The following is a 24236-nucleotide window of genomic DNA, read 5'->3' as shown; positions in this document are numbered from 1 at the left end:
GGCTGCCCGCCGCCGTCCCGCTGTCTGCGGGGAAGTCGCGCGGGGCTCGGTGAGCCCAGCCTGCTCTTCGCTGCCACCCGCGTCCCAGCGCGGGAGCCGAGGCCACTGCAGAGCGCCGGGCGCCGCCGTCAGACGTCTAAAAGGAAGGCTGCGAGCACCGCCGCGGGGCAGGTCCTCGGGGATGGCAAAGCGCAGCCACGCGTCCGAGCATCTTCAAAGACCAAGACGGCAGCGCGGAGCGGGGCAGGGAAGAAGCCCAAGTCACGCGCCTTCCTGCCCCTCGGCGCCAGGGCTCGAAAAGTCCTGTAGTTTTTGGAGAAGGTGGGGAGAGGGGTGGGTGGAACCTTTCCCCAGATTCCTGGGAGAGGACAGGAAGGGGTGGGGGTGCGCGCCCTTCTGCTCATCCCCTCCCCCCCACACCCCTTTCCGCGACCGCTGCCCAGCTCTGGGAATTCATTGGCTGCCCCCCGCCCCCCACGCAGCCTTCCAAATACCATCCCAATCCCGTTTAGACCCTCCGCCCCTCCCTCGCTGACCTAATAAGGCCATGCAGCGTGTGGGGGACAATTATAAAAGGCGTGAGCTCTGAAGGATTCTGCAGCACGCTGGGGAGAGGAGTCAGAAGCTGTCCAGTGCCCAGTGTACCACCGACCATGGCCAAGGAGTGGGGCTACGCCAGCCACAATGGTGAGTATGGGCGGGCGGGGGTCCCCCATTCCCCAACAGATCAGAGGAGCCCCGGGCAATCATCAGGGCATCAGGGCTGCGTGTGAAAATGTGGGCAGAGGAGTTTGATGGAGACTGGAGTTTACAGAGCTCTTCCAAGAGCCCATAGCTGCTCGCCCTTTTACCTTCATCAACTTCAGCTCTCCCTGCACTGAGCTGCTGTTGCTTCCACGGGAGAAAACAGAAGCCCAGAGAGCTTCCCTAGCTTTACCCAAGGCCACATTGCATCAGCAGAGGGTCAGTTCTAATTGTCCTTCATGCGGTGATACTGGGCAAAATCTGACTTCTCCGAGCCAAGCGTACCGGTAAATCCTGGCTCTGCCTTCTTCTGATTCCTATTCTGGAGAAAAGGAAGATGGGTGTGTCAGAAAATCAAATGTGGTCTGTTATTCTTTGCTAGCTGTATGATAGATTTAGCATTGCTGAAACAAAGATCCCTTCAAAAATTAGTCCTTGAGGTTATCTTCTTGAGCAAGCAGAGGTCAAGTACAGCTACCATCCCCAGGGATACTCTTAACAGGATGAACAGGTCTCAAACACTAAAAGCACTGTGTCACCCAACCAGAAATCGAAGCCCTTTCCATAATCACAAAATACACAGCCTCTGTGCACCGTGCTGCTTTCACCCATCAGAAAGAGGATTTGGATGACTTCCCCAAGTAACTCAGTCCCCGCTCCTTGATTCTGTAGGTCCTGATCATTGGCATGAACTTTACCCCATTGCCAAGGGAGACAACCAGTCCCCCATCGAGCTGCATACGAAGGACATCAAGTATGACCCCACTCTGCAGCCGTGGTCCACGGCTTACGACCCTGGCTCTGCCAAGACCATCCTGAACAATGGGAAGACCTGCAGAGTGGTGTTTGATGACACCTATGATAGGTCAAGTGAGTATGACCTACCCTCACATTTTCAACATTGAGGACTCAATAACAGAATTAGTTAGTGGGGACAGGGGGTGTTTTATCTCTGAAAACAGAGTTGATGTTTGGCTTGGCTAGAGCAGCTAACTGTATCCACATATCCAAGAGGTGTGTCTCACCTTCTGGCCTTAGGTGGCCCCAGGCTCAAGTTAAAAGCTTGCAGTGCTTTTTAAAATGGAGCTTGAGGGTCCTGGAGGGAGAGGAGAGCTGGTTTCCTATATGCAGCCCATGCAGGTTTAAATCCCGGCATCCCAGACAGTCTCCTGAGTACCCCGAGGAATCATTCCTGAGAATGAGGCAGGAGTAACCCCTGAGCATCCCTTGGTGTGGCCCCCAAACCCAAACAAAACAAAACAAAGCAAAATGGAGCTTGATATTGAAGATGGTAATTCTGAATCCAAATGAATACTCTTCTCTGAACAGAATAGTTCTTGTGAATCCTGACCAAAGTCTGAAGAGTCAGGCTCTCCTGTGTTTGGCCATGATTCCGTTCTAGAAAGCAGGACACAGCAGAGAAACAAAGTAGGCACTTTCTTCCCCTTGTCTGGGGTAGGGGCTACTGCAGGGGAGAGAATAGGGCCATTATGTGAGTGAAGAAGAATTGCCCTCAGTGCTTCAATGGAGTGTTTATCCGATTAATCCTATTGGAGAGTGTTTTGGAAGTATCTGACCATTTGCTCCAACGTAACATATGTGAAATGAAAATCACATGTTAAAAGTGTCAGGGCTGAAGAGATAGTACACTGGAGAAGCTGCTGGCTTTGCATTTGGCCAACCCAGCTTGGAGACCTGGCACTGCATTTGGTCTCTGAGCACCTCCCAGAGTGATTCCTGAGCACAAAGAAAGGGGCAATCCCTGAGCCTCCAGATGTAGCCCAAAGCAAACAAAAAATAATTTTATTCATCTACACAATTTAGCAAATCAGTGAAATAGAAGACTGAATAAAAATGTCTTATTTCACTGTAAATTAAGCAAAAGAGAATTTTCCTTTCATATTTTAATGCTCAGTACATAATATGATTCTTATAATCATGCTTGTAAAAGTAGTTAAAATTGTCCTATTGATGTATGCAAACCAATATTTCCAGTGATGTTGTAGTAAAGAGCAATAAAATCCTAATTTTAACCTACTTGAAGGTTCTAAGAAATAGGATAAAGAATTTATATTTTTAAATAATAACTTCTGACTGGCAATAGCACAGTGGGTAGGGAGTTTGTCTTGCACATGGCCAACCCGGGTTCAATTCTTCCGAACCTCTTGGAGAGCAGCCGGCAAGCTATTGAGAGTATCTAGTCCGCACGGCAGAGCCTGGCAAGCTACCCATGGCATACTCGATATGCCAAAAACAGTAACAAGTCTCACAATGGAGACGTTACTGGTGCCCGTTCGAGCAAATCGATGAGCAACAGGATGACAGTGATACAGTGATAAATAATAACTTCATGTTGGTATCTACAATGGTTTACTCTTTTCCCCCATTTAAATCTAGTTCCAATTTGAAGGAAAAGCAATTAAACAGTGTCCAAAAGGTTGTTCCATGTGAGTATTTAAAGTTTTACATAGATCGTCCTAATAAGTTGGATGCATATATCTGGAAAATGTCTGACTTCATGGTTGCACAGGAACTTTTCATTGGATCGTGACTCCATGTTTGTCTACATCCTTATGCCTCTCTGTAGTTTTCATCTCCTTTCTAGAAATGTAAAATTGTCATTTAGAAACAGTGAAACAAAGCAAGGCAGAGAAGAGACACTTTTATGTAGCTCAGTCCTTTATATTGTGAGGAGGTTGGGGAAACCAATTGGTCAGCAGACTGACCACCTTGGACTTATCAATCCTGGGCTCTTAGAGCATGTGCTAAAAGGCACGGCTCTGTATTAATAAAAGTGAGAGTTCACTGTTTCCTTGCTCCTTTGAATCACAGTGCTGAGAGGTGGTCCTCTGACTGGACCATACCGACTTCGCCAGTTTCACCTTCACTGGGGATCTTCGGATGATCATGGCTCAGAGCACACCGTGGATGGAGTCAAGTATGCAGCGGAGGTAGGAGGAATGTCATAATCCACTCCCGGTTTCACACCTTGAAAACCAAAAGCTGAAAAGTAATACCCCAGTGTCTACTTCTACTGCCTCAAGACTGTAGTTGGAAAAGAACTGTAGTAGTTTTAGTATAAGTGCAAGCTGATAAACTAGACACTTAAAAGAGAGTATACAATAGATATGTTAGTATCAAGTATAAAGACTTCCGAGGCTGTTTTAGGAGACGGATAGCAGCTGAATAGAAAAAGATCAGTGTCTTGCATGGAACAGAAAAGATAAAGAATGCTAACACTTATCAAGTACTTACAAGTGTTAACTCATTTGAACTTCTCCCTCAGTAACTCTACAATTTATACATGAGAAAAATGGTGGGATAGAGTGTTTGCCTTGCACATGTCCAACCCAGGTTTGATTTCTAGCACCTCACATTGTCAACTGAGCACCACCAGGAGTGATCACTGATTGCAGAGCCAGGAGTAAACCCTGGGTATCACCAGATGTGGAGCAAAAAAGACAGAGAGAAAGAAAGACAGAGAGAAAGAAAGAAAGACAGAGAGAAAGAAAGATAGGGAGAAAGAAAGAGAGAAAGAAAGAAAGAGAGAGAGAGAAAGAAAGAAAGAAAGAAAGAAAGAAAGAAAGAAAGAAAGAAAGAAAGAAAGAAAGAAAGAAAGAAAGAAAGAAAGAAAGAAAGAAAGGAAAGAAGGAAGGAAGGAAGGAAGGAAGGAAGGAAGGAAGGAAGGAAGGAAGGAAGGAAGGAAGGAAGGAAGGAAGGAAGGAAGGAAGGAAGGAAGATGAATGCTAGATCTGGTGTTCTACCTTATGAGATTAAAAAATTGCCTGCTTTACCTAAACTTCAAATCTTATTGGTTGTTCATTTAAAGTCTAAATTATTTAACCTACATTTATTTTATTTGAACCATTATAATTTTACAAAATTATTACATGGTCATACTTAGAATTTTGTTAGCCTTTATTAGACTGTCGGATTTCATACTTGCTTACTCATTCTAGGTAAATACTTTTCAACCTTATATTTTTCCTTTTTACCTTATGTTCACCCTTAAACCTGTGTTCTATAATTTCAGCTCCATTTGGTTCACTGGAATCCGAAGTATAATACTTTTGGAGAAGCTCTGAAGCAACCCGATGGAATAGCTGTGGTTGGTGTTTTCCTGAAGGTAAATATTAACCATATATTTTCGTCCAATAGGAAAAAAAGGGGTTCTTTACCTTTGCAAAGGAGAGTGAGTTTTACTTCCTCAGTTTGTTTGATGGGGAGAGAGAAATTCCAGTATACATGCAAATCATTGAGATATTTTTACGAAGATCACTTAAAAATGTTTTGCTTTGGCTTAAAAGTGCACCTTTGGCCATATTCTGTCACTAGCATGTCTACATTTTTGTCAAGATCTGGAATGCATTTTTGAATGTGTGTGTCGGGGGAGGGTTTAGAGAGGAGACCAGAGTCTTGGTGGCACCAAAGGCAAGAGCAGTGTTTTAGAACCCTTCCCTTCTACTTCATTTCAATTCCAGTGGAAACCAGAAAAGCCAAAGCTGGGAGCCCTGGGATGCCAAGTCCTTGGCTGGACATCTCCTCAGCTTAGGGTGGCCACCACTCATATGATCCCGGGCTGTGAGAGACATGGAATGTGTGTGATGTTGAGCCAACCTTGGTTTAAAGAGGACTTAGTGTGATTACACATGAATTTAGTGGTAACATAATCTAGATGTAAACCAGGGGTGAAAATCTAGCATCTTTTGTTTTGAATGACCTAATTTGTTTTATATTTTGAATTCACTGTGTCATTTTCAGTGTTTAAACACAACATAACAAGAAGTGGGAGAGGATTTACATAGAAAGACAATTAGTTCAGGTTTAGATGCGTTGAGATCATCCAATCCGAATTCTATTAAAACAGTAGAATGACTTTACAGAGAAGACTGAAGATGTAGAAGTAGACTATCATATATAATTTTGTGGTTTTTACATCAAAGGCCTGTAGTCTAAATTTAGCTTAGAAAATACATACTCTGAAATCTTGGGAGAAGGGGGATAAACTGATATTTTTGCTGAAGCTTGCTTAAGTACAAGATATTCTGGCAGATTTATACATACTAGTTGTAGATGAATGGATCAAAATCAGTTTTTAAGACATCCTAAATTATGAAGTAGGGAGAGATATAATGAAGAGTTTTCTGTTTTCTATTTTTTTTCACAGATAGGACGTGAGAAAGGCGAGTTCCAGCTGGTCCTTGATGCATTGGACAAAATTAAGACAAAGGTAAAAAAAAAAAAAAAACAACAAAAACCTCACTTTCCCTGCTAGGGAAAAATCAGTATATGCCATTTAAAAACCATATATTTGAGGTTTATTTCAGTAAAATCTATTAAGTTTAAGATTTAAAATCTACATCTACAAAGTTTCATGGATATGTTAAGTATACATCCAAATTATGTTTGTATGTGTAGCGTTTATGGTTTTAGAGTAATCTCACATACATATATTTATTTAAGCCTCACTTTCTCAATGCAGTGAATGAGAGTAATTGAGTGTTTAGTGTCACTCTCCTTTCTCTATCACAGAAACACAACACACATGCACACTAGCAGAGGAAACAAATGTTTGGGTTCCTATGTTTCCCTTTCCCTCCTGGGAAGAACTTATGTATTTAAGATCTTTTGAGTAGACCTGCCTGGGGCCAGAGATAGCACAGCTCGTAGGGCACTTGCCTTGCATGAGGCCTATTTGGATGCAAACCCCAGCACCCAGTATAGTCCCTTAAGTCTGCCAGGAGGAGTGAACCCTGAGTTTAGGGCCAGGAGTACCCCCTGAGTATTACTGAGTGTGGTCCCCAAACAAAACAAAACAAAACAAAACAAAACAGCAACAAAAAACAGTAGACCTTTCTAGCTAGCACACCAATTTTAATGACCTTTGAATAATTCTAAACAAACGCCAATATGTTTTAAGCACCGAAGCAAATATTCAAATACTCAGGAAAGATGAAGCCTTTAAAAAATCATTGAGAACCAAAGCATTCAGTTCCAAAAAGATATTCCTGTTACCGTTGACTATGGGTTTCTGCTTTTCCTTGAGAAGTCATAGATTTAAAGCTCTATTGAGAACCAGTGAGGAATAAAATATTGCAAGGACTGTGCAAAGTAAGAGTCATGACATACAACCAACCTGGCCCTTGGCTTCCTAAAACCATGTGCTTTGCTGGAAAGTTCTTTTTCCTATTGCATTTGAAACCCATGGTCACAGAATGGAAGCTCTATTCTGGCTGAAGTAGGTGCCAAGGGCTTCTGTGGTTCTGCTCTCTGCCAGGGCAAGGAGGCGCCGTTCATCAACTTTGACCCGTCCTGCTTGTTCCCGGCTTGCCGTGACTACTGGTCCTACCACGGCTCCTTCACCACACCCCCCTGTGAGGAGTGCATCGTGTGGATCCTGCTCAAGGAGCCCATGACTGTGAGCTCTGACCAGGTAGGAGGCTGCAGCTGGGAACACGCGGCGAATAGAGCAGTTCAGTAGCTACATTTCAACTTAGATGCCATATTGAAATAGATATCATACATCTATATCTATATCAATATCTCTATGTTTTCATATATACTGCTGCTAAATGGATGCATAACTGAACAGCTCTCTACCTAGAAATCTCATTTCATTCTTCTTCCTAACAGCCAGCCTGTTGGATTTCTAAAATGTTCCTATCAAAGATGATAGCACAAATGCTTTTTACAAAGTGTTACTTTCAACAACAACAGAGTCTGTGCTCTAGAAACATCCGGGTGTAACATGAGTGAGTTTTTGTCCATTTAGAGGACCTTCACATGGTTTAGGTAGATAGAGGGTTGGGAGATGCTAGTGAAAGCTGTTGTGAATAGAAGCTATTTAGCATCCTTGTGATGTTGTATGCATCTGTTCAGCTTTCCAGGTAAGAACATCAGGGTTCGGAAAGATTAAGTTGTTCCCCCATGAGCACAAGCTAGGTGCGTGATCTAAGATTCCAACCTTCATCTGTCTCCGGACTCCCCTGTATAAATTTTCCTTTATTCTGTTCACATAAAAAAGACTCTCCTTGCAGCTTTTATAAAAGAGAAAATTCAAGAAAAGGCTGTTGGATAGAAACTTAATGGGCAGGAACAGGGAGAAGAAGAGATTAAAGCAAGTGGACAACGCAGGGAATCCCAACCTAGTTCATGAAATTTAATGGCAAAATCAGTTTACCTCCCCTACCTAATTGTTAATATGCCTTCTATAACTAATAGGACAATTTTCCTATTTCTGGCAGTTGGGACCTCAATTTTACATGAGCATTTTTAATCAAATGGTCAGATTTAATGGTTGATTCTGGGAATAAATATTAATTTTAACTATTTTTAGAATAAATATTTTGAAGGGTGGATGAATTTTTTAAGGAGTAACACATTTTATTAAACATTTTTTTTTTCGTCTTTGGATAACACTCAGCTGTGTTCATGGCTTATCCCAGGGATAATCTCAGGGATGTCTCCTGGCAGCGCTTGGAACCATGTGTGATACCAGCGACCTACGCCAGGTCAGCTGTGTGCCAGCAGGCGTCTTACCTGCTGTACAGAGTAAAATTCTGGCAGAGGACTAAAACTTTTCAAAAAGGAGCCTAAATATTTTGAAAAGGGAATGCAATTTCTAAAGGTGTGAAACTAAAAGCAGCTTGCTATAAAAATACAGGGTTTTGAAGAGAATTCAAAAATTCTTCTGAGGGAAAATATTAGTTCTTAGAATTTGAAATGTAGTGTGACTCTAATCTCTTATTCCGAAAAATAAAGAAATAGAGGCTGATGCGACTTTGCGTATCCCTGGTTCCCTAAACATTGTCGGTCCCCCGCACACTTGGTCCCTCCTGGAAGCTGGCCGGAGGACACGGTGATCCGGTATAGAATTATGAAGAAGGGACTTCAACAAATAATAGATTCCTCTTCTGCAGGAGCGGGTAGCTAAACTCAGACTGGCAATTGGAAGCAGATGTTGCGGTCGGCCTCGGATTTCTAGGTCGGGGTGGAGCGTGCCCGCGGGTGCTAACGTGTCCACCTTGCTGCCCGCGTGTGCTAACGTGTCCCCTTTGCTGCCCGCCCGCAGATGGCCAAGCTGCGGAGCCTTTTCTCCAGCGCCGAGAACGAGCCCCCGGTGCCGCTGGTGGGAAACTGGCGCCCCCCTCAGCCCATCAAAGGCAGGGTGGTGAGAGCGTCCTTCAAGTGAGACCCCTGGCTGGCCGCTGACCCTCTTCAGGACAAGAAATTCGTGCCCGGAGAGTTGGCTTCCTTCCTTCCTTCCTTCCTCCTCTTGGTGCTCCTTACTCTAGCAAATCTCAGCTTTCCACTCTGAGCAGATCATGGGAGAGAGGCAATCAGCAAGAAACCAAAGTTCCTTAGAGCAAGGGCTGGTAGGAAAGCCTTGGGCTTTTGTAAGCTCAGCTTTCCCCCCAAAGTAGGATTTTCTGGTTAAGGACACAAATAAATGAGCAGAAAAGTCAAGATACGGGAGGGAAAATGGCAATTGGGTGTCATTTATTCTGTCATTTAAAATGTCACAGAACTTCCATCTTACTGTTTTCATATACATGTCCTCCGTGGCAAAGAAATATTAAATGTAGGAGATCAAAATATTAAAATATGAAGATCCAACTGCAATTAAACATAAGTCACACACTAAAATGCCCACACACATTAAGAATTGAAATGACAATGCTTTTTCGTTTTAACTCTTAAAACTAGTAAGACAATCATGTTTAATTGTAATTTATTACAATTAAAGTCACTAGAAAAATCATCTTTTAATGTGCAACACGAGGAAACAGAGAGAGATCCAGAATATTTTTTTAAAAATGACCCAATATTTGAACTTCTTTGCCAAATGGTTAACTTTTTCCTAATATTTTCTTCACCTGAAGGAGGGCCATTTATTTTACATTTTTACTACTTTTTATCTTTGCATGCTTATTAAAAAAAACCTGCTTCTTATATCATTAGAATTTGAAAGCAAAATTAATGATCTCAGAACACGCAGAAATAAGTGCACTTAAAGTAAAAGCTGATCATTAAAACTTATAAAGATATGAATGCAAAAAAGTTGACTGTTGTGGATTTTTTTAATGGAAAAAAAGGGTATGTGAGTGAAAAAATGGTGTCAAACTGATTGTTTTTGAAACTGCAGAGTACTAATGGACTGAAGTTCAAGGTTGTTGGACACCGTATTCCTCGTGGAGCAACTAGTGAGTTTATCCTGTGGAATTTTCAACAGAGAAACGTGTGTGGACACGTATTTGAATGTAGGTTTCTAGAAACCTCAAAGTTGGTTTAGGAGTCTGAGGTTAAAAGTTCTAGGAGAGTTCCATGGGGATATGAAATCAAGTCAATCTAATACTTCCTTATTTCCTTTCAGACTGTGTCGTGTGTGTGTGTGTGTGTGTGTGTGTGTGTGTGTGTGTGTGTGTGTTTTCTGGGCAACATTTGACAGTGCGCAGGACTTATTCCTGGCTCTATGCTAAGGGATCTCCTAGCAATGCTTCTAAAAGTGCTATGGAGTGCTAGGGATTAAACCAGGGTGGCCACACGCATGGCAAGCTCCTTACCTCCTGTACTATCTCACTGGCCCCATATGTCTGAATTTTTTACCATACATAGTGAGATGGCCCGTCTCACGTTCATTACACCAAGACCTTTCTTAGATGTAGTACCTACGAGTCTTGCAGTTTGTGGTGTTGATATGTCTTCCACCACACCAATGGCAAGTATGTTGACTTAGTTTTACCGGAGAGCAGCACCATAGTCATTACCCTAAGGAATGAAAATGGTATTGGGTCAGGAGAGTCCTGTGGTACCGGAAGTCGAGTCATGTGAGGGAGTCCTGAGAGGCTCAAGTTATTTAATAGATCACCACTTGGGTGAGGTATAACCAGGTTGGTCAGTGCAAACTGGATGTGTTAATTAAATCCCTTGAAATTAGAAAGTGTGGAGCTTTCATCATTAGTGGCAATACACAAGCTGATTCTCTCAGGGTACTTAGTATGCTTAGAGCATTAAATATGTATCCGATATACATTCCAAGTGGGGGAGGAATATGTAACTTAGACAGCTACAGTCAAATGATGAACAAGACAAGAAGTGCTCTGAGGGAATGTTCCATGAGAAGAGGCACCCCTGTAAATCATGAGCTCCATGAGGCCACGGATATGAGTCTTATTTCTTGACACTTCCCTTATCACTGAGAATGTCTGACACTTAATAAGCACTCAACAAAAAACGTTTATCAGATAACTAATGCCATGAACATAGAGGACTCTGTATTCAAGTCCCAATGCGCAATTGTTTGAAGAATGCTTTAAATGATTAGGAATAAGATTAAATTTTGCTTATCTTATTTAATTCTGATCTCCTTGGAAAATTATTTTATTCACTTCAATTGGTAGCTTTCTAATAGAACGCATGTTTCCAATATGGATCACTACCAATATTCACAATTATAATACATTCATACTTTGTTATAAACATGTACACATACATTATTATATACATATATAATAATATGTCATATCCTTCATAGTAATATGTCAGATATCTCAGCTTCTCCTTGGGACCTAAGTGCCTAGTTACTGTAATTGTCTGTTTTGAGTTCCTATAATTGTCCATTAGATTATTGAAACAAAACTTGTCCATATTAGTAGGAGGATCATTTCTCTATGTGCAAATATCTAAATTACTACATTTCGGAAAAGCAAAGCCTACGGATCAGTATTACTAAAAGTCAATCTGGTAAAAAAAGTTTCAGCATCCAGCAATTTCTGTTCTTCAGGATATGATCATTGCAGATATTTTAAAATGTTGACCAAAGATAAAAACTAATTTGAATGAAGTGTCATAATATTCAGATAACCATATGTTTAAAAATCTATGGCTAGGACATCAGCAAAAGATAATTTAATGAATATAGGTCACAGTTAGGTTTTGACAGTACAAATGTTTTAATTCCTGCTACTCTTACAAGGACATAGAATGTACAAATGAAGAACAAATAATTATTCTGGATCAATAATCTAAAGTTCTTTATGAGCAATCACTAAATATTTCTGTAGTTGAAGGGTGCGCATGCTCTATACAACATGTAAAATTTTAGGTTACTGTATCTAACTGTAATCACTATATAATGAAATATGATTGAAATAGGTCAACCACAAATAAGCTTGGATACAAGTGAAAAATTAGTATGTTGGTTATCTTGAAAAATATTGGCACATATTCGGGTCAGAGAAATAATATATCAGGTAAGGTCCTTGATTTTTATCCATCCAGAAGTCCAACCATCTTTATGTATCAGCCAACCCTGGTTTGATTGCTAGCACCTCACCTGAGCACTGTCAGGAGTTATTTCTGCGTGCAGAGCCAGGAGTAAGCCCTGAGCACTCATGTAGCGGGAACTGCCTCACAGCCACCAAGGATTGTCAGAAAAACGATTAACCTTAATGATATACATATGTTTCAAAACATTTTTGGAGAAAATAATAAATATATTGAATGACAGGTTTTTAAAACATCATATTTAATTAATGCAAATTTTAGTATATTTTAATCAAGTGTCCCTAAGGCAAAATTTAGACTTAGGGTGCAAATAAGTATGTTTGCAAACAAGGATGTTTGCATGTTATTTCCATTTGGGTCACTAGATGGCAGCAAAATAATTGTGAAAACATTTTACTCTTGTTGGTTGTAGTGCAGTTATTTTATCTATTCATTTGTATCACTTGTCATCCATTACTCATCGATTTGCTCGAACGGGCACCAGTAACGTCCCCATTCGTCCCTGTCACCATGCTAGTGTAACCCAATGGCGTCTGCTCGCTCCAGGAACACCAAGAACCTCAAACCGTTCGTTCAGGGTCTTGATGAAGAAGTCCAACCATCTGGTAGGTGGGTGGCCAGGCGGTCTTTTGATGTCCCGTAGAATCCAGTAACAAAAATGGGCCTCTTTCACATTGATCTCTTCCTTTACTTATATTTATTTATTTTTTTCAGTGTCTGGACTCAATCTAAGTAGGTGCTCAGTTGAAATGCATCCCTGGTACAAGTTCTCATTTTACAACCCTAGACATATTTTTTTTTCAAATTTAATATTAAGCATTAACATCTATCTTCAAAATAAAAGATGCTGAATCTTAACATTGTTTGTTGTTGTTGTACTTTGAGCCACGTGAGGTGAGATTAGGGGCTGCTCCCATCTCTGTGCGTGGTGCTTAGCAGACTCTCCATTACTGGGTGCTGGGTACAAGCCCAGACCTCCTGCATGTAAAGCATGCAGTTATCCTGTTGTGCTATCTTCCCAGCCCTATTACATATGTTTGGAGAATTTTAATAGTTAAAAAAGAGGCCTATGTGATGAAATGAAGATAGCTGACTCAAAAATTAAATGAGATGCAAGCATTTTACAGTTATGTTCTGCATTCAGGAGCCCTGGGTTCAAGTCAGACGATAATTATTGGTAGGTAACCTCTGGCTCGAGCAAATCAATGAACAACAGGATGACAGTGCTACAGTGCTATAACCTCTGGCAGGTTAAATTGTGCCTCTGTGTCTTCACCTATGAACTGGAATAATAGTGCCTGTCTAAAGGCTGAATGTTCATAATACTAACTTCTTACAATCATTATTCTAGTATGATACGTAGCCTTTGAAAGGGAATGGCTATTATCTTCTGCAGAATTCAGTTTACTTTGACCAAGAAAAATTTCAATGGCTTATTCAATCAAGCTAAAATCGGGTTTTCTGATGTATTAGTAATATCATTAATTCATGTCTAATCAATTCACATAATATTAAAAGAGATACTTTCTGGAAGGGCTCCTGTCTATTGGTTTTCTCATGGAATGAAATGGTGTTTTAAATTGAGCATGACTCTTGTCCATACTCAGGAGCAAGATAAACTAGACATGGCCCTTTTGAAACTAACACCAAGTTAGGACAGGTGAACTGAGAAAGACCAGAGAACGTTTCCAGAAAGAGCTCTGTTCCAGGACTCTGCACCTAACCTGAGGAAATATACAATTAGCAAAAAAAAAAAAAATGTCTAATAAAGCAGACATGTTGGGAGAGTCACAGATTTCGTTCTGTCATTGACTTTCAAATGTCAGTAGGATAAAGTCATTGGGGTGTTGCGTGAAGTGGAGCTGTAGCCTCACCAGAAGTGCTCAAAGTCTCTCCTGCCATGAAATTAATTTAAAGCTTGTCTGGGCATGTCATAAAATCAGAATACTGAATGAGATGCCCCAGTACCCCTGCATAGAGAGCTCATCCGTTTGGAGGTGATTCAACTCTGATTGTACAAATAGGCATCAAACGGTCCAGGTGTAAAATCCGGGTGTGAGAGAGCTAATGAACGACTTCAGCTTTGGAGGTTTTTAACAAGGCAGTCACCTAACGACTTGACTGGGTTGATAATCACAGGTAATCAGCCGGAGCAAGAGCATGTGGAATGATGCAGTCACAGGAGACTGGTGCACGGCAGCGGGAGAAAACCCAGTGATTTAAAAGCTAATTTTAGCCAGGTGAGAATAGATGCCGCAGTAAACAGGGAACAATCAGCTTCTCCTTTGTATTTAATGCATTCCCAGGTTGAATGAGTATGGATCAGGGAAAATTAGTTTGGTCATTAAATATGCATATTCTCTGTTCCAATATGCTCATAAATTTCGACCATACTCACTCAACGCATCAGCAATTAGAATGGTTCCAACCACAGTCGTTCAAGGGAAGTCATTTCCCCAAGGGCACCACACTCCCAAGAAAGCACTTTACAGTGGAAGTGTTTGAAAATACAGTGCAGCCAACTATGCTTAGAGAATTCACACTATGGGTGCCGGAAGAGTCCACACAGTCGTTATGACTCACGGATAGGCCAGGGACCCAAAAAGGGGATCTGAGGAGCTGCCAAGGGTAGAAAGTTTAGGATACCAAGTAAAACAGGTGTAGGGCAGGGCCCAGTTCTGGGGAGAACTGAGAATTACGTAGGAAAAGGAGCAATTAGAAAATTAGGAATGAGAAGGTTGTTGTCCAGTGAAGGTGGAGAAATTGGGTTGTACTGGGAACCAGTTTTAGGAACAACCATCCTACTGTTATATTTATATGTGTGTGTGTATGTTACAGTGTGTGTCTGTGTGTGTGTGAGAGAGAGAGAAATAGAGAGGGAGAAAGAGATCTGAGTATTGGGGAGAAGGCAAATTTTAGGAGGATAAGTACTTTATCTCTGTCTTATACTACCAAGACCCCCAAATACAAGGTGCTATCCTGAACAAATTTAGTGCAAATTTTTTTCTTTCCTTTAATATCATTAATTTTTATGCAATGGTGCCAGGGGATTAAACTTGGGTCCTTATCTATGCGAAACATGCGCTCTAGCACTGAGCTATATCCCTAGTCCCCAGAAAGTATTTTTCTGAGTGGCGGGAAAGAGGGATGGATAGAAAAACACAATAACGAGTGGATGGGTGTACGAATGGGACAATAACATCCTACAATACTAAATTCTAGTCTGAGCCCCGAGCTCCTGAGTATTCCGTCTCATCCTCAGAGGGCAGAGACAGGGTCTGAGCTCTTGGAGGAGTGAGGGCTGTCTAGGGCTGCGATCCCAGTTTCTCTGCAAAGAGGGGATAGGAGAAAACAAAGAGTTTGCATGTAACTGAACCTTGTAACTAAGCCTTATCCTTTTCAAGTTGAAATTGTCACAATACTTGAGCTTAGTGTAGAGAGCCGTGTTCTAAGTGATTCAAAGGAGATCCTTTGCCCCAGCATTATCTCTTCACCACCACGCTGTGATGTGCAGACAGGACACGCTGCTTGGCCAGGAGCCCGTGATACTGCATGGTGGGACCCATGCCAGTGCCTGAGCGTTTGGAAGTTGACCTTCATTTCCTGATCGGTGCCTTTAGTCATCCATTTCGTTCAGCTCCTGTGGAGATGCTCACAGCAACGTTTCATGTGTCAGAAAAGATGAATTCTTCCTAACCCAAATGTTTGTGTCATGGCCCCAAATGAGCAAAGGATAATACCTTTGAAAATTGAATATCCATTTTCAGCTGACATTTCTATTCTACCTTCCCAGTAAATAATCATTTCAAGTAAATTTCCTGCCCTCCACAAACAGCCCAGAGATACGTGTAGTCAAGCACTTACAGTTACTACCTAGAGTAACTGTGTAATACAGTTGAGATGCATTTTTTGGAAAAGGCTTTTCCTCTGAAAGTTAATTGACCAGTAATCAAAATCAGGCCCTATAATTGTGATTATGGTGGACGGAACTGTACCTTGTAATGCTGATAATCTAGTAGGCAAATTTATACCTTTATATGAGAAGGTTTTTTTTATAAATTTAAAAACATTTTAAATATATTGCATGAGAAAAGGTCTAATACCTTCCTTTTAATTTGTTTTCTCTAGCAGAGAACCTGTTGTCAAGATTGTGAGGTAGACTAAGCCTCTTGTCCTTAGCAGTTAATTGATATGAAACATTGCATATGCCCTAAGGGAGCGAAGAGTTTCAGAGGAATTATGAAATAATCACCAGGCATGAAAAAGAAAGTTTGCAACTTGCTATGAGGACAGTGATGTCATTTGGGCAAAATATTTTATTTTATATATAATAAAATAAACATTTTCTATATATTTAAACAATTAAACATCTGATATACAATTAAGTATTGTCAGGCACATAATCAAATGTGTTCTATGAGTGATAAAAACATTTTTTAAAAAGGAGTCTTTTTTTATGTTTTTGTGTCAAGGAATAAAGAAATAGGTCAAGAAATTGCTTAGAAGCATGAAGAAAGAAAACGCCGAAGTAAAAGGGTGACCTCTCATCCGACTGCAGAGAAACTGCTTTAGAAATGACTATACCTTGTGGAGGGAAGGGCTTATCAGGCATGACTCTGGTGCCTAACACACTGAGCATGAAAAATATGTTAAATAGTGATATCAGCACCATTTGGAAGCAGGAACAGATAGCAGAACCAAGGGAACAGGCACCCTGCAAAACACGGTTCTCGGTTCCATTGGCCTAGAAGCTAGCAATGAACTCCAGACTCATTTTGCACAATGCAGTTACGAAGGCACAATTTGAGAGAAGAAACAGGTTTTCTAAGAAAGAACTACATATGTGCAGTGTCATGCTATTGTATTTTCCAAAATATAAGGAAAGCAAGCATTTTCAGAGGATGGGTGGTTGGCTGAGGGTCCCTTGGCCAATGGTGAAGGAGCATGGGCCGAGGGTGGCACTGCAACAGCCCAGGTCTGGAGTCCTAGGGATGACCATTTGGAACCAAACACATTGCTCAGGGTGGGGAAAAAATTAAAGAAAATTAACTGCAAATAGAGATCACATATTTTCTTCCTGCCATGGAATAACCCATTCTGCATACCTGTAAGGTATGTACAGGGTAACGGGGAAGTAGCTGGTTAGTAGAACTAAGGTCTAAGTTTAGGTTTTCAGGATCTGTTTGTGTGTGTGTGTGTGTGTGTGTGTGTATGTTGTTCATATGTTTTTGAGCCACACTTGGCTTTGCTCAGGGATTACTTCTGCCTCTGTGCTCAGGGATCATTCCTGGTGTTGCTTGGAGGAGCATATGTAGTGCTCAGGATCAAACCATAGGTCTTTCTCATGGAAAGGCAAGCCCCGACCCACTGCACATTTTCTCCTTCTAAACCCCACTTTGTTCTGTACTCTGGCTCCTTACTCACCCACTGAGAAATAGCTGATACTGCAAGCACAAGAGAATAATTTTATTACAAATATTAGACAAAACAGAGCAAAAAACCCTGAGATGAATCAGGAGATGCATCACACACAATTTGACCAGTTTTGACTGTGCTGCAGCACTGTAGCACTGTCGTCCCCTTGTTCATCAATTTGCTCGAGCGGGCACCAATAAGGTCTCCATTGTGAGACTTGTTGTTACTGTTTTTGGCATATTGAATATGCCACGGGTAGCTTGCCAGGCTCTGCCTTGAGGGTGGGATACTCTTCGGTAGCTTGCCAGGTTCTCCGAGAGGGACAGAGGAATCGAACCAAGGTTGGCTGCGTGCATGGCAGATGTCCTACCCTCTGTGCTATTGCTTAGCCTTTGACTGTGCTGTAATTTTTTATTGATAATAAACTTTTAGCTCAAAGATAGAAAAAGAAAGAAGGAAAGGAAGAAGGAAAGAAAGAAAGAAAGAAAGAAAGAAAGAAAGAAAGAAAGAAAGAAAGAAAGAAAGAAAGGAAGGAAGGAAGGAAGGAAGGAAGGAAGGAAGGAAGGAAGGAAGGAAGGAAGGAAGGAAGGAAGGAAGGAAGGAAGGGAGAAAGAAAGAGAATGGAGGGAAGGAAGGAAGGGAGGGAGGAAGGAAGGAAGGAAGGAAGGAAGGAAGGAAGGAAGGAAGGAAGGAAGGAAGGAAGGAAGGAAGGAAGGAAGGGAGGGAGGGAGGAGGGAGGGAGGGAGGAAGGAAGGGAGGCAGGCAAAATTCATTCCATCATATATTAGAATCCCTTTACTGTTGACACAGTTTCTTAAAATATTAAAATATAGAAATTTACATGACATTTATTAATTTAAGTGTGCATTGTGTACAGGCCTTATAGCATACAGGAGAGCTAGAGAGAGAAAGAGTGAGAGATACAGAGATGGTGTAAAGGGAAGAGGGTAAGAGGGAAAAAAAGAGATACAGAAAGACAAAGAAAGAAATACTTGGAGATATATAGACAAAATTTAAATTAAAACCATTTTGAGAATTTTGTGCTTATTGGTAAAACAAATACACATAAATAATATGAAACAAAGTAGTGTAAAGAAAAGGTTATCAAATCAACTTCTCAGATTATGCACTTTTTCTATTTCCCTAATGCTAGTTTTGAACAAAACTCTCAAGACGTCTTTTATTTTATAAAATAAAATTATTTTTTTCTTTCAAATCAGTCTGCATAAATACAAAATGGGCAAACTATAGAATTAGAAAAATCAATCATTTATCTTTCCTGTAGTCATTATTAAATGTATACTTATGAAAAGACTGGCTTCTCATTTGTAGACTATTAAGATAGTATCCAGGAATCGACATTTACTTGTATATCTAATCTTAAGCATAACATAATTTACTTTGCTGTAGTTCTTAAAAGGTGGAGTTCTCACTGCAGTAAATACCTTTGCTACATGCTACCTCAAATAAGCACCTAATCAATAAATAAAATTAAACAGAAAGGACAACAGCAATAATAATAATTGCATATTCGTATTTAAAATTGAGGGAGGAAAAATGTATCATCTCTAGTTTATGATCCTGGTGAATCCTTACTTACCCTTCATCAATAAGAAACATTTACATGGAATTCTTATAATTCCCCATTTCGTGGAAAATGTTCATCTTTATTTTTTCTGTTTCTCAGAGGAAGTGAAAATTTCCCATACAAAATGGTGGTTTGTAAATAAAAGAGAACTTTAACCATGTGACAAAGTTTCTCTTGTCATGAATTGTGGAGAGAGCCGTTATTGGATATACACTGAAGCAAAAGGAATCAACAATGACCATAAAGCACAGAGAGACGATTCTAGTTTTTTCTTACCCAATCCAGCCAGCCAATGTTGAGTGAAGGTAAAGCCGTTTTTAGGGTCTCGTGTAGGCCCAAACACATGTAATCATCTTCAGATATCTCACATATCTGGAGGCAACATTCTCTGATAGTTTTATGAACATTTTAGATGCCTTTGTTACAGGGCCTTTTTGGGGTAGTTTTTGGAATATTTGATAGCATCCTGGTAGGCATGCCAGCGCACACAGACAAATTGTGACAACCACCAAAATATCCCTAGACATTACAAAAATCCTCTGTAAGTCAAATTGTGTCCCCCATTCAGAGACAATAAGAAAAGATGGGCTTTTATTCATATTGTCTTGAGTATTTTGTAATTTATAATGCGTAAGTTACATTTTAATGTAGTTTTCCCACCTAATATTTAATCACAGTTCTGGTTGAAATTGACACGGGGCTTGAATTCCCCAATTGTTCTTAAAAGGGAAGAGATTTAATTACTCACAGGAAAGTTTAAGTGTTAGAAGTTATCATGAAAACTAAGGAAATTAAGGAATCTTTTTAAAAAATATTGCAAAAAGCAGTGTACCAAGGAAATTGAACTCAGCTGTAAATCAGGTATGGCATTAAGTACTCTTTGTTATTTATTTAAATAGTTAAGAGACAATTATCAGGACATCCTACAAATGACCAGTACAGTGAAATGAGTAGTGTACTACAGACATAATCCTAACGCACTGGTACCATAACACCCTGAGGAAGAAATCTTTATCAGCTTCTTGAAGGAGTAGTGTGAGAGACTTCGGCACAATCTGACAGCTCAAACTCGATTCGGAGTGACTGACTGAAGAAAGGGGACCAACTGACACAGCTATGCCTCAGTGGAAGCCTTCTGAAGCACAATTTCCAAAAAGTATTGTTTGCATGGGTGTGAATGCCAGTGGTGTTCATTAAATAAACAGGGACTTTAAAATTCAAGTTAGAGAAACAGAAAAGCCACTTAGCTATTCTATAATGTTATTATGATTATCATGTACTGATTCAATAATGAAAACGTACCTGAGTCATACCTGGTATCCAACATAGTGTTCCAGATCTAGTATATCCTTTTCCACCAACTCACAAATAAAGCAAGAGGAGGCTTGTTCCCTTTGCTGAGGGTGTCACAGCAAATGTTGGAAATCACATTTAAACTCAGCACTACCTTTTGTATCCTTGTTTCTGGGTCCCATTCGGGGTTTACTCCAGGCTCTGCACTCAGAGATCATTCCTCATTGGCTCAGGAGACCATCTGGGTGCTTGAACCTAGCTCAGCTGCATGCTAGACAAACCCCTTTCCTGCTGGACTGTCGCTTCATCCCTCAGCACTTGTTTCTTTCCAAGCTGATCCCATAGCACAATTCTATGCCTCGCACCTGCAGGAACAGAGCATCTTAAAATGTGGAGCATGGTAGCAGGCACCAGAGCAGAAAAGATCTGTCCCTGCATGGCGACCCAGTAATATTTGGGCGCATTTGACAAGCACCAGGTATCCAGCCTTGAGTCTTACCCAACCCCCAAGAATTGTCACCTACTCTTAGCGAGTCATTCCTAACTGCAGCATCTAGCCCTAATTGGGATTGGACCAGGACAGAGCAGAGTTGGAAAGGTCATAGGTCGGTAATGCTAAACTTTATGTGATTGGACCATCCTCTTAAGTCGAGACCCTCTATAAGATATGTGTACATTTGGTAATAAAGTGAATGGTCATCAGCTGTCTCCCATCCATGTACCCATCATTCTTTGCCCCATGTCTACCCGTACCCGGTACACAACGTGTCTGGGCACGTTGGGGAAAAAATGTTCCCCAGCATCAAAACATGCCAGACATGGCACTAAATCACAAGAGTAAGTTGCACAAACTGGTGCACTTAATATTTTGGGTCTCTCAACTATCCCAAGTGTTTCTAATGTATTTTGAATGAGAAAATTGAGACTTGGGCAGGGGTGAGTGAAATCAATCATCAAAGGTTGTGTGAATGCTAGAAAATGAACCCAAGAAAACCCGGCTCCAGCCCACTGTTACTGTGTGACTGCATCCGACCCAGCCCGTGGTAGAAGAGTGTTAAGAACCTCAGAGGTCAAGAGGAAAACCAGAGCCAGAGTGAGACGGCGATCCCGCCACCATCACTTTATTTAAACACAGTAGTTTACAAAGTTGTCCATGGTGATTTGCTACAGGGTTTCAGGATTCCAACACCAATCCCACCACCACTGTCACCTTCCTGTACTGTTGGCAAGATGGCACACCGAGGCAGGAGAGGGGGAGGGGAGCAGGGGAGGGAACCTGGGAACACTGGCAGCAGGAAGTTGACACTGGTCGCAGGGCTGGTGATGGAATAATGTGTGTCAACAACCCAGCTATGAATAACTTTGCAATTCATGGTGCTTTATCAAAATAAAATTTTGGAAAGGAAAAAAAGAATACTTTGAAATCAGAGTAAGAGATGGCATTTTTCCACCGGGGAAAAGCAACTTTGGTGTTTGGGAGTAAGAGATCAGTGTCAGAAAGCCAAAGGCAGGAAGTGGTGAAATAGAAAGACATGATTTTCATTCCTGGGAACTTTGAAACCAATTTTATTCCTGGGCACTTTGACCACTTTAATTTCTTCATCTGTAGAATAGGGGATCGGGTCAGATAGTTTATGAAGTCCTTCTCCTGAAGTGCTATGGTTTGTAGCATTCCCTTCCATACAGCCTTCTGTGGCTTTCCTGTGCTCTTGCCCTGCTCACAGGTTCTGCATGATGCACCCCTGCAAGCCTCTGCCTTCAATCAATTGACATCTCTTTGTCAATCCTGGTGCTCCAATTAGGAAATTTCTGTTCTAGAAACGTCCTTCATGAGAGTCTTTGCATCCACTGCTGTCTCTGCTTGAACTGCCGACCCCAGCTGGTGTTTTGGTGATTCCTCAAATGCTAATTCCTTCAATAGCTCAGACATAACCACTGCGTCCAAGAAATATTTCTCTCCCTCAGTTTTCTCTGATCGTTCCACTGAATTTTTTTCATAGCAATAATAGCCATCATTGGACATCCACATAGCCTGTTACTTACCCTCTCATCGGTCCCTCTCAGCTCCATGGGGGCAGGGCCCTGTGGATTCTTGGCTATGACTTCTGAGCTGTTGCTGGGTGCTCTCTGGCACAGAATAGTACTTGATAGATTTGCAGAAAGAGAGAACAGACAGTGATTTTAGAGTCAGTGTTTCCAAAAGTGAGTCCTGGAGTGATGGAATGATGCAGGGAGGGGCCATGGGGGGCACAAATATAGTTTCAGTGCTATTGGGACATGGCATTGGAAAGAGAATTCCTGGGTGTTTATGAAAAGAAGGTACACTTTCAGAGGAAAAATGAGATATTTCTTTTTTCTTGTTTTTTATTTTTTCTAAAAAAAAGAGGTGGTAGTAGAAATATGGTTGGGATTCCCTAGCCTGCAGAAAATGTTAATGAGAGCTGAAAAAACATACATTAGTAATAATAACAACTAACCTTGTCGAGCTTTACTTACTGGCACTGAGTGAGATCCTTTATAGCAGTGTTTCTCAACTGGGGGCCAACTGGGCTCTTGTATGCCCCTAGAATACTCCACGTGGGACACAGGTGAAATATCATGTAAGTGGGGAATTACAGCATGAAAACAAAGGCCAGTAAGATAGGGGGCCAGAACAAGAACAAGCTTGAAAGGGGTCCACATATGGGGAAAGGTTGATGCAAGTTTCTGTACAACTGAGAAAAGACTGGATACAAATAACATCTTTTAATCTTTACCAAAACTGTGACAGGTATAATAATAATATACTTTTTATTTTATTATAACATAATAAAATAATTTTTAGGCCATATCTGGCTGTGTTCAGGGTTGCTCTTGATTCTTTGCTCAGGAGTCTGGTTGGCTAGGAGGTCATATGTAGCAGCAAGTATTGAACCTGGTTTGGCCACGGGCAAGGCCCTACCTGCTGTACGTTGGCCCTGACAGGTATTACTTTCATCTTAACTTTGTAGATGAGGAAACAGAAACTTTGGAAGGCCAAACAGTCTGCCCAAGGTCAGAGAGCTAGAAAACTTGCTTGCATTCAAAAGCTAGTCTCATTTCAGCATAATATCATTTGTTTATTGACTGCTTTCTGTAAAGGGAAACTGCAACTGCCTCCACTTATGTGGACGCGTGATTTCACGATCGCCAACGCAGAACTTCATTAATGTTCATGTCACAGAGCTTGATTTAGACAATGACAGTGAGTACCTAAGACACAGAGGTGAGTGCTGTGCACAGTTCCCACTGGTTGAGGCCTCAGTTGAATAAGAAAATGAATATGCAAGTGTGACAGCCTGGATGTCTCCAAACCCCCACCCCGCTCCCCCTGCTTTTCCCAAGGAACTCAGATTGCTGGTGGTTCATTCTTCCTGGCTTCTTCCCCAAACTCTGCCCAAGTGTTCAGTTTTGTATTCATTACCATATATTCTAACTGCTTGGCTCTAAGAGGAGTCAAATTGCTCTTATTCACATAGTGACTTTGTGTGGTAGGTGATTGAATACACGGTCGCTAATTGAATTCTGAGGTGGGAGCTGTTATTTCTGTTTCACAAATGAGCAGTCACCAGTTTATTGGCTGAGCGGATTACAGCCTGATGGCTTGTAGGATTGGGTTGGAATGAAGGATCACAGACACTGGCTTGAAGCATGTGGGGCTGAACTGATGGGAACTCCTAAAAGGAAGTGGCACTTAGCCTGCCTAGATATTAAGCACCGCAGCTGCAAATAATTGTGAGCTCTCTCGCTGTTCATTATCTTATTTAAGTTTAAGTTAAATGTTTAATAATCTGCACGTATTTTGTAAAAAAGTATATCCATAATTTCTTTACATTTTGGGGGAGGAAACTCAAATACTTCAAATATTTCATTTTACCTTTCTTACCAAGAT

The 24236-nt window shown here is 41.1% G+C and overlaps 1 protein-coding gene across 1 annotated transcript; it reads left to right on the top strand.

Annotated features, from left to right (window-relative positions):
* The first annotated feature begins 518 nt into the window (after nucleotides 1-518).
* Nucleotides 519-9797, top strand: CA3 (carbonic anhydrase 3). Its single transcript, XM_004602362.2, has 7 exons — nucleotides 519-687; nucleotides 1417-1614; nucleotides 3577-3695; nucleotides 4778-4870; nucleotides 5912-5974; nucleotides 7022-7177; nucleotides 8816-9797. Exons 1-7 carry the CDS (start codon nucleotides 654-656, stop codon nucleotides 8933-8935), a joined length of 783 nt encoding a protein of 260 aa, XP_004602419.1. The 5' UTR covers nucleotides 519-653; the 3' UTR covers nucleotides 8936-9797.
* Nucleotides 9798-24236: the final 14439 nt, after the last annotated feature.

This window comes from Sorex araneus, chromosome 2 (genome assembly GCF_027595985.1).
Source record: "Sorex araneus isolate mSorAra2 chromosome 2, mSorAra2.pri, whole genome shotgun sequence".
Taxonomy (NCBI): Eukaryota; Metazoa; Chordata; class Mammalia; order Eulipotyphla; family Soricidae; genus Sorex; species Sorex araneus.
This window is presented reverse-complemented; position numbering and strand designations above follow the sequence as displayed.

Bases quoted from the DNA above. Each gene is read 5' to 3' on its own strand.
- CA3 (XM_004602362.2), top strand. From the start codon at position 654: ATGGCCAAGGAGTGGGGCTACGCCAGCCACAATG. The intron at 688-1,416 runs GTGAGTATGGGC...TTGATTCTGTAG, and splicing joins GGGCTACGCCAGCCACAATG to GTCCTGATCATTGGCATGAA. The intron at 3,696-4,777 runs GTAGGAGGAATG...CTATAATTTCAG, and splicing joins GAGTCAAGTATGCAGCGGAG to CTCCATTTGGTTCACTGGAA.